Source organism: Haemorhous mexicanus, chromosome 17 (genome assembly GCF_027477595.1).
Source record: "Haemorhous mexicanus isolate bHaeMex1 chromosome 17, bHaeMex1.pri, whole genome shotgun sequence".
Classification (NCBI taxonomy): Eukaryota; Metazoa; Chordata; class Aves; order Passeriformes; family Fringillidae; genus Haemorhous; species Haemorhous mexicanus.
Genome location: NC_082357.1, coordinates 8,850,975 through 8,861,519, shown reverse-complemented (window position 1 = coordinate 8,861,519; position 10,545 = coordinate 8,850,975). Strand labels below are relative to the sequence as shown.

The 10,545-nt window shown below is 44.6% G+C and overlaps 1 protein-coding gene across 3 annotated transcripts; it reads left to right on the top strand.

Annotated features, from left to right (window-relative positions):
• Window positions 1–467: 467 nt before the first annotated feature.
• KNOP1 (lysine rich nucleolar protein 1) lies at window positions 468–9,838 on the top strand. Of its 3 annotated transcripts, none has more exons than XM_059862088.1 (5): window positions 468–520; window positions 1,432–2,794; window positions 6,294–6,362; window positions 6,828–6,905; window positions 9,224–9,838. In XM_059862088.1, the coding sequence occupies exons 2-5, from the start codon at window positions 1,433–1,435 to the stop codon at window positions 9,533–9,535; spliced, it is 1,821 nt and encodes a 606-aa protein (XP_059718071.1). In that variant the 5' UTR covers window positions 468–520; window position 1,432; the 3' UTR covers window positions 9,536–9,838. The 3 variants fall into 3 exon arrangements, with proteins under 3 accessions (XP_059718071.1, XP_059718070.1, XP_059718069.1); XM_059862087.1 differs by having other exon boundaries at window positions 471–539; XM_059862086.1 differs by having other exon boundaries at window positions 489–609.
• The last annotated feature ends 707 nt before the right edge of the window (window positions 9,839–10,545 follow it).

Sequence of the window (10,545 nt, the reverse complement as noted above, 5' to 3'; positions counted from 1 at the left end):
CCTCTGGGTATGGGATAACCCACAGGGCACAAGGGCAGGGCAGAGGCCCTGCCACAGGCCCAGAGGCCCTGCCACGCTCGCAGCCGGCTGGCTGCAGCACAAACACACACCACGGCTGTCTGTCGGGAGGTTACGGCAATAAAAGCAGCATAAGGCCCACTAGCAGAACCACTCGTGGCCGTGGTGCCCGTGGGGATCAGGGCGGCTGTGGGCGCTCTGTGGGGCAGGCACAGCCCCGCGCCCGGCCCGCAGCGGCGCTGAGAGGAGCGGGCGGCCCCAGGCCGGGGCAGGCCGGGCAGGGCCTGCAGGGCCCCGAGAGGCAGCGCGGGAACCCTGCCCGGGGGGCTCGGAGCGGAGCCGGGGCCGGGGCTCCCACCTGCGCCGTGCCCGCCCTCCGCCATGGCCGCGTCCCGGTCGTTACCGCGGCAACGGCTCCGGCAGCGCCCGCGCGGGGCCGGGCGGGGCGGGCACGGCGCGATCGCTTCCGGGGCGGCGGCGGGCGCTGCACGTGGCGCGGGAGGTGAGCGCCGCACGGCCCGGTACGGCATGGCCCGGCACAGGGAGCCGCACGGCACAGGGACCCGCACGGCCTGGCCTCGCCTCGGCAAGGCACGGCCCGCGCGGGATGCGGGGGCGGCGGGGCCGGGCCGGGCCGGGGCCCGGAGCGGGGCGGGACTCGGGCTGACACCCCCTCCCCGGGGTGCGGGGGGGCGCGGTGGGCCCGGGCACGCAGCGGGAGCGGCTCTGCTGGGCTCGGGGCTCTGCTGGGCTCGGGGCTCTGCTGGGCTCGGGGCTCTGCTGGGCTCGGGGCTCCGTGCGCGCTTTGACAGCGTGCCTCGGTGGTGTTACTGCAAAGCGAGCAGGAGTAACTGAGTTTCTCAGTGAGGGGGTGCTAAAGGGTGCTCTGTTGTAACCAATTCGTTGGCATAAATGTCCTGAGAAAAGAAACGGAGCGCAAGGATAAAAAATCACCGATAGAAGCAAGTTTGAGGTAATTCAGGTGCCTTGGAAGGGTCTAATGCTCAGAGGGCAGTAGAGCGGTGTGAAGTTCAGTGTTAAGTGAAAAGTCTCAGGTATCTGGAAAACTAATTGTATTTCTATATACACACTGATGTGTTTTGCCCTTTAGAAAGGATATTTGGAGGGTAGGTGTTTCCGTGAAAACGTTATGCTCTGCTGCTGTGAAACAGACAAATAGAACCTTACAAACTAAGACAAGGTACACTAAACAACATGATAAAAAGAATCACCCCAGTAAACTTTCTGTATGTCAGTGTGTTCTGGTTCCCCATCATGGAAAGCAGACTGAAATTAGAGTGCCAGGGACAGTGGGGGACCAGGAATGGTTTCAGAATAAAGGAAGACCAAGTAGATTAGGACTTGCATCATCTCTTTGAAGCAGTTCACTAACGTCTTCATGTCCTTCTTTAGAATGATAATAAAGAAAAAGAGAAAAGACATTCATGAGGAGCCTGTGCAGAAGAAGAAAAAGTTGAAAACTATCATTGAAATTGAGGAAGATGTTAAAACTGTCATTAAACCTGAGGACAGTGGCCATCTCAAGGAAAAAACAAAGCGCAGGAAAAAGGAAAATTTAAAAGATGAGTGCTTACACAAATTGCAACCAAAGAATAATAAGAGAAACAAGAAGAAGAAAGTTGGCTCTGAATTACTCAGAGAAGATAATTTAGAAAGTTTTGTGAAGAGAAAAGGTCATCTGGATTTACAGCTTCAAGAGGAATCAGAGGAACAAATTAAAATATTCAAAAAGAAGAAAAAAAAAGTCCATTGTCATTTCTCCTTGGAGAATAATGAGAGTAGTGACGTGGAGCTTTCAAATCATTGCACAGATGGTACTAAGAAAAATGAATTATCTTTTAAAAAAAAGAGGAAGAAAACTGCTTTGGATTTGGAATTGGATGGTGAGGTAACAAAGAAAAAAAAGAAGAAATGCAGTTTTTCATTAGAGGACATCCAGGACACTGGACAAAGGCAATCTGCAAAAGTCTGTAAAAACACCCACAAATACACTTCACAAAAAGCAGTTTTTATGGGTGAGGACTATGACACAGGTAATGCCCAGAATGGGGGGGAGAGTTGTGTAAGAAAGAAGAAAAACAAAAAGAAAGCTAAGTCTGACTGCTTTTTACCACAGGCAGATAATGGGGACAACATGCATCGAGTTCCTGGTAGCCCCACTGCATTAAGTGACTTTAGGAAAAGGAAGAAACATAATTCCTGGGAGTTTACATGGGCAAGCAGAGAGGAAGAGGATAAAATTAAGAACTTTGGACGTATCAAAGAGAGGAAGAAAAAGAAAAAAAAAGCTATTTCTTCCTCCACCTGTGAAGATGAGCAAGACTGCAGTCACAGCATTCCTGATAAGCATCTCCCAGCACAGCAGGAAGTTGAGCTTGAGGAAGAAGGGCTGTCTGGAAGGAAACACAGGAAGAATTTCAAGTATAATAATGAAGTCAGTAAGAAGAAAAAGAAGATGAAGAAAAAGCAGAAGGAAACAACATACTCAGAAGTTTCTTTAAACAATGACAGTGCTTCTAAAAGCAAAAAAATACTACTAGAAAGCAATAAGAAGAGCAAAGAGAGTGAGATGGAGCGAGCTCAGTGTGTTAGAGAGGATGCTGTAGATGGGGCATTATGCAATAGCAATCCTGTGCTGTGTGACAGAAAAAGGAAAGAAAGGAAAGAAGCACCACCACAGGACTTAGCTGAAGAGCCAGCTTCAAAAGCAGATGCAAAAAAGATCAAGACAGAATCAGCATGGAATCAGTCAGTGGTGAGTTGTGGAGAGGAGGGCAGCTTTGCACCCTTCTGCTGAGGAACTGAAAGCCTTTGGGGCAGTTCCCTGCTTTGCAGGCTGCCCTGCCTGTTGGTGACATTGAGGTCACTGAGGGTCCCCCCTGGGTGTGGGGAGGCAGGGTCAGCTGATCTGTTTCAGCATGCCATTGCTCACAGGATGTCACAGCTCACAGAACATCCTGAGCTGGGAGGGACCCACTGGGATCAGCAAGCCCAGCTCTTAAAGGAAGGGCTCAAACTCCAGCTGAGCTGGTCCTGTGACTGATGCCTGCTGCTGGAACATCACACAGTGTTTCTGTTGTGAAAATGTAAATATTACAGCTAGCTGCAAGTATTGGCCCCAAAACAGAGTGGGTTTGTACAGTCATAAATGCTCAGTTGCTCTTAGCAGAGTGGCAGCCCTCTCCATAAAGCAGGAGGTGAATGCCGTGTCATTTACCCTGAGCAGGTGTCACCCTGGCAGCAGGAGCTCATCTCATTGTTTGTTAGACTTTCCTCAAGCTTTGCTGCTGTCACTGCTGGAATTATGTTAGGAACAAAGGGGAAAGTTAGCCAAAACCTGTTGACTAATTCCAACAAAACTTCAGAGAAAATCCTTGGAATCTTAAGTGTAGACTGGGCCAACAGCATTGAAATGTAAATTCTGATAGATACTAAAGACCTAAACACACAGTTTTAATTAAAACAATAAATCTATGCAAGAAAATAAATAGATGTAAGAACTGTGTAAATTGTAACTGGGGGTAACTGGGATTGTATCCTGACTGACTGGTCAGGAAATCCCATCCCAGAATCTTGCAGTACTTGCCAATTCTGAGGTAAAATGATCATGATGAAATATTTGAAATACAGATATTTTTTGTTTATCTGATCAAGGTTATATTTTAAAGCTAAGGGTGGCAAAAGTTACTACCTGTATGCCCAACTTCTGTTGTTATCATTGGGAATTAAGCTGCGAGATACTCAGAAAATCAAGAGGTATCTATCTGTGTTTGTAGCTGCTTAAACTTGACTTTGAAAATGGCACATTGCGAGTTACTAGGAGGTCGTTTTTATCCCTGTAGCTCACGGAAAGCTGCACTCCAGTTGCTTTCTATCAAGAATTTTGAATGCTTGGCTTATTTAAATGTCCAGCACTAGTTAAGAAGGTATCACTGAAGATTTTTGCAAGGGTAGAGCAGACCATAATGTGAGCTGCTTTTCAAGCTCACTTCATGGTGTGCTTTGCTTTGTCATGCACTCAGATGCAGTTTCCTCAACTTCTGTGCAAACCTGGCAGCTGCCTGGTGTCTAGTGCTAATAATTAAATTTAGATTCATGTGGAGACCCAGATCCAGGTTTTTTCCACAGGGGTTTCTTAGGAGAGTGTGTGTGCTTATCAGTCATGAGGTGAGCAGATGTTTGGGGCTTTCAAGCTGGATTTCTCCTTTTGACCTTTCAAAAGGACAGGGTGGTTTTATTACTGGATATATTTTCTAATTAAATTGGCATTGCCTTTTTGAGATTGTTGGGCATTATTTGGATTTTGCAGCTGCTTACATTGTGTAGAGGCAAGATAAGCCTTACAGTGACATGTAAACTTTCATGACCAGTTAATATGGAAACCACAGCAAATACTTTGCAAGCTATTGAGGAGAAGGGAGTAGTGTGATGCATGTTTTGTTCCTCTTTCCTATAGGCAGCTCCTTTAATAACAAAAAAACTACTCAAAAGAAAATCTGAAGATTGAGAGGTCTGGGTTAATCAGTTCTAGCAAGTTCTAGTTCCTGCTAGGCCAAAAGACACTGCACTAGTAATAATAATGTGGCTGATGATGTGGTCTTGCATTTAACTGTGCCACAGTCCTGAAATGATTTAATCCACAGCATGTCACACAAAGCTTTGCATGCCTTGAAAAATCCTCTGTTGGGCTTGCCCTGCAAGTGAAAGAGCAAATTTTAAAGACCATGTGGGTTGATACCCAGTGCTTGGTGTTTTTCTCCTGGCATGCCATTGCAGTCAGCTGGGGCAGTGAGGAGGATGAGCACTCAGTTTACTGCTTTGATGTTGTTTGCCAGCAGACAGCATAACCCCACCACATGTGAATGTGCTCCTTTTCCATGAAGTTGGAGGCAGCTTGGCACACCTCCATGGGGTAGTTTTTTCCACTCAGTCGCCCTCAGCAGGCAGCACAGTGCTGGGAATGAGCAGGGATGGGGGTGCTCCCTCCTTCCAGCTAGAAAGAAAAAAATAGGCTGCAGTTGTTTGCAGAGTCCTGTCAGGACTGTTTACCTGCTTGTTTTAATAGATCTGGAAAGACAGTACCAGGCCATCTAGAACTAAAGTGGGGGTTGGTTTTGGTTTCTTCTTTTCTTCCAAGAGCACGAGCTCTCCTTCCTGCAGTGTTCTCCCATTTTTAACAGTGCAGGTACTTGTGTGTGTGTGTGAAAGCAGTGTATAAAAGGTAGCTTTGGAAAATGAGGTAAATCATTGATGGCTTTTAATAGAACTAAAGCCTCAAAAAAGTAACAGCAGGTTCTGCTGACAGAAGTATGTTACAAATCTTTTCCTTGTCGTTTCCCTGGCTGTTTCATGCTTGGTTTATTATGTTAGCTGGCTCAATAGATCTTCCCTTTGGCCACTTTTTCCAGGCAGGTCTAAAGCTCATGGCTCTCATTTACCACTATCCTGGACTGAGTACTTACCCTGTTGTACTGGATGCCCAAAAAGCTTCTCCTGACTACAGATTTGGAAGAGAAAGGCTGGGGGCAGTGGTTTAGGGATGCCAGTCACTGGCAGCAAGAGCTGCAGAAGGGCTGCACTATGTGGAGGTGTGATCAGGATCTGGGTGTGTGTGGGCTCTGCCCAGATTTACCTCCTGCCATCCAGAACATCCATTCCTTCTGGAGCTGCTCTGTCTCTTCCCTCAGCTCCCTGTTCCCTGCTCTCAGATGTGGCTTCACGTGCTGCTGGCTGCCATTGCAGGGGACAGGTCCTGTGTGAGCCCTGCTTCTCCCTGTGCTCCTGGGGACCTTCATCCACAAGGGAGCACAGTGCAGCTGCCTCTTGATTAGTTTTTGTTTATTTGTTCAGAGAGACCTTTATTTATTTTACCTCCAGTTTCTATTTTTGTTTAACTTTCACTGTCTCTGTGCCTTTTTTCAAGTATAAATTTAAACTTTTACAGAATGGTTAATTTGAAATTACTCTGCCTGCAAACATCACTGTGCATGCCAGTGTTGTTGGCAAGTCCCTATTAATGTGTAAATCTAAAGATCATTTATCTTGATTAAAAGAAAAAAATCTCTGTGAGGTTTTTCCATAGGAATACACTGATTTAATTGGCATTTTCATCTTAGAGCTGACTATTTCTTCTTGCCCCTGAATAGTACTACTGACTGCTTACTTTTTAACTACTTTTGTGGTAAGAGCGGTGTAAATTCTAATTAATCAGAATGGATAAAAATAATCATACAAGCTTTTTCCCTGTTTTACAGGAACATCTAGATGGTGTAATTATTGTGAAGGAAAAGAAAGGAAACTGTGATGAAATTAACATAGACAAGGTAGGCTTTGTCCTGACTGGGTAAGATCTAAAGCAAGTCAGCATTTAGCATATGCATAGGAATTAATACAAAAAACTGCTTTGTTGCTTATCTATGCCTAAATTTCCCTAAATAAAGCCCTGCTTAAAATGTGCTTTACATGTGGGTTAAGTCCAAAATGTACAGTCAATGTCAGAACTAATTTACTTACTAAGTTAAAGACTCATTTCTTTGCCTCTCATCAATGCAGGCAGTTAGAAAATTAGACTTAGTTGATACAGCAAACCACTCATTTAACAGACACTAAAAAATTCCAGTTCTCATGTTGAGTGTGTGAAAGGATCCCATGCACCTTTTAATTTTCCTTGCAAAATTCTGAAGATAACTAATTATTCTGTTTTTCTCTTACTATTTCATTATGAATTAACTGTCACTTAACACTGGACACACAGTCTCATGCTGCATGTGTAATTTTCTGCACACTAGGTGAGGCGGCAGGCCCTGCAAGAAGAAATTGACAGAGAATCTGGCAAAACCAAGGCTTTCAGTTCCAAAGGGGGACAGGTGATGTATGAGTTTAGACCTCAACCTGATGGCAATACTGTGTTCCAGGGCAGGGTCCTGTAAAACCCACTGTGCTCCTTTTGGATGTGGCTCATGTACAGCAGTGTTCCTGCTGAGTGCAGATTTCAGGTCATGCTTAGAACAGCTTGGTACAGTGCCAGGAGTCTGAGAGCTGAGCACTGAACTCCTTGCCATTGCACAGTGCTCTAATTCCCATCATCACTCCTCAAAAACAACATTTTCTCTGGTTCCTCTGGAGAATGAGCCATCAAACATTGCTACAGAAGCATTTTCTGCTTACTGTGAAATACATTTTGGGCTGTGGATGCAGCAGTAACTGAAGTGTATCTGATTTCTTACCTGCAAGGCTTTGCACACATTCAGCAGCAGGGACACCCATGGAAAGGTGAAGGAGGTGGCAGCTGTTAACACACATGTGTGATGTTCAGAGTCAGTCCTCTCATGGCTTCTGCATCTTCCTCCACCTCTTTGGAAGGTGATTGCTGATTCTTTGCTTTTGCATCCTACTCAGCCTGGCTCCTGACACATTCACTGTAAGGTCATGGAAACTTGCTGTAGTGTTTAGCCAGGGCTAAGAAGATTGAGGTGGAGAGAAAGCTTTGCTGGTAGTTCAGGCTTCTGTTGTTTTGCAGGACTGCCAGAATGCCTAGAAAGCTGGAATATGCCTCAAACAAATGCCAGAAACAACTCCTGTAGATCTAACATAGTGGGAGGGAGTCTCATAGCTCTGGAACTACAACTATCTAACAGTCTCTGGAGTCATTGAGAAAAATTACATCCTTGGCAGGAGATCTCAGTTCTTTGGCACTGATCTGTTTCTGTTTAGTAGTATGCAGAAGAATAGAAGCTGTGAAAACTAATTCATCAGCTCCACAAAGTGAGCTGGAAATGCTTCAGCAGAAGCTGTGTGTAGTGCCTGCCAGCAGCTCACTTAAAACCAGAATTTTGACAAGCCATAATTATACTTGCATCAGTGCAGATGTCTCCCATTGCAAAGGGAGGACTTACATTTATTTATCTGTGCCTTGTGTGTATCTGGATGTGTGCATGTGTCTGTGTCACAAACTGGGCTTGTGCAGCAACTTGCAAGGTCAAAAGGCTGAAGTATTATGGGTAGCTTTCTTTCATACCAGGTATTCTGGCCTGTGATAGTGAATGATACTCCAGCCTTGCTTTTTTTGCCTTAAACCCCTGCTGTAGCTTTCCTGCAGTTGTGTAGCATGCTGTGTGTCATGTTGGCTGTCTGCTGGAGAATGACTGTTTCTGCAAGCTGCATCTGTACTGTTGGAAGGATTTCAGGCTGACATAAACATACCACTGAATTCACATTTTTTTCCTTTGATGTAGGCAGCTTAGTCTGTTTAATTAATAATCAGACATTCTGCCATTTAGTATCATGCCCAATTTTAAAGAAAAAATTCTGAGTAAATCCTGCCAAAAATATTTATAAGTGACTGCATAGCTACAGCTCAGGAGTCAAATACACCCTTGAATAATGAAGCCTGTTCTTAGGTAAGCCAGAAGTTCATGAACTCTGTAAATCCTGTGGTGTGTCTGGGGTTTTCCACAAACAGCTGAAATCTCATTTTAGCTGGATATTGCCTCCTCAGAAAGGGGCCAGAATCTGCAGACAGAAGAAGAATCCTGAAGGGGTGAAGTAGTTCAGAGAGGGCAGGTAAATGCACATGCAGTAAATACAAAGAACACAGCAAACTGCAAGGGAGGGGAGGCTTTAAGAGAACTAGACTTGGTCCTATTGGATAGGGGAGGCCCTCTGGTTGTGCTCCCTTGCAATATTAATTGTAATTAGTGGGATGAGAATGCAAATATTACTTTAAATTTATAAGCCAGATTGAACAGTGTCCACAGCCAACAAAACACTGCTGAAAAGAGCAGCTCCCTAACTAGGCAGTGGGAGGATGAAAAGATAACCCTACACAGTGACAGTGAAAGAGGATTAAGTCTGACAGTTTTCTTAGAATAAGAGATGCTGTCTGGTTCTTGGAGCTGGGTAAAGAGAGAGCAGAAAGCCAAGTTGCTAAGGGCAGAGGGAAAGGAGCTTCCCAAAGGGCATTAACCCCTGGCTCCAGGTGAAATGGCTGAAATGCTGATGAAGGTGCACTCAGAGTCAGGTCAGTCTGTTACCACATCCCTGGAGAGGCACTGCCCATGGAACAACAGCTCCCAGCTCTGTGCCCCTGTCAGGCTTCTGTGTTCTGTTCTCTCACACAGCCAGAAATTGCCTACTTGGTCTTGGTATTTCTTAATTGTAGTGTTAACTTTGTTTTGCCTCACAGGATATGAACCTTGGACAGTGGAGTACAGCTACTTTTAAAAGTTCTGAGGAACAAAATAAGTTTTTTAGACTGTTGGGTGGTTTTAAAAAAGGTTCTGTGCCTATCCAAAGTCCTTCAGCAACTACAAACAAACCAAACATGGCTCTGAACCAGGAAGGGGAGGAGAAGTTACAGCAGGCTCTGAAGATGGAGTTTGATAAAGCAATGGACTTGAAGCAACACAGAGGAATTGGTCTTGGATTTCAGCCTAAAGCCAACAAAAAAGTATACATAGACAAATACGCATCTAGATCTATAAAATTTGAAGATTAAAATTCAGAAGTTATAGAGTGAAATTTCTTTTTGCCTTCTACATCTTTTTACTTGAAATAAACGAAATTTCTTCAGCATTTTGATATTTTATGAAGTACTTGAAGTACAAGATTTCATCTGCTTATACCAGTGGAGCTGGGTCCTCATTTCATCCAAACAAAAAGTTTTTGAAACCTTTATTATGTTCTGCAAGGCAAGAGACAGCCTCCATCCAAGACTGAAGATGTGTGCCATGCCAGCAATTAGTTGAAATTCAGTAATTTCATTTTAAATGCTGATTCAATAAACTTACTTTTATCTGTATCATAAGTGATTCAAAAGGATTTTATTGTTCTCAGTGGTACAAGATGATGGTGCTTTACTTTGAACACACACTAGTGGTGTGCCCTCAGATTTGATGAGGGCAGACTTGTACTTCAGAAAGTAATTCTTAAAAATCTAACATCTTCCTTGTAATAACAGATAGCACTGAACATCCTCTATATTGGAACTATGCTCTGGCAGTTGGATTTTCCATCAGCAGCTGTTACCTAAAAATGGGAGTATAAGCATTTTGGAGAGTAGCACCAACAGAACTACTCCATTTCTTTATCTTTTAAGACAGCTTCACTTTTCCACAATAGTTTTCTGCAATGACTGCTCTAGCTGAAAGCATCTGCCTCCAGCAGAAAACACACTTAACAGCACTGGGTTCTGATGCATTTTGGGCAACTCTGGAGAGGAAGTGAAAATTATGCTGAGACTCCCTCTTAAGGGGCTGCCATGACTCCATTCCTGTAGCTGGGAAGGGAGATGCTCTTCCTGCAGGGTCTAAACTTCTTGGAGAAAACCTTCTCCTTTTAAAGTGTCATTCAAACCACCACTACCTCAACATGGGGCTGATTTGCATCAGTGCTCTCAGTGTTCAGCACCAGCTCCCACCAGCCCTTCTAGGTTTTGGCTCTTGTTTTACTAGAATTCAGGTAGGTGAGGTTCTGTTTTCTCTTCTGGTTTGAAACAAATGCTGAATT

Excerpts from the sequence above, each read along its gene's own strand:
- KNOP1 (XM_059862088.1), top strand. The coding sequence starts at position 1,433 with ATGATAATAAAGAAAAAGAGAAAAGACATTCATGAGGAGCCTGTGCAG. Across the intron at positions 6,363-6,827 it reads ATGAAATTAACATAGACAAG|GTGAGGCGGCAGGCCCTGCA; the intron begins GTAGGCTTTGTC and ends TCTGCACACTAG. Across the intron at positions 6,906-9,223 it reads TCAGTTCCAAAGGGGGACAG|GATATGAACCTTGGACAGTG; the intron begins GTGATGTATGAG and ends TTTGCCTCACAG.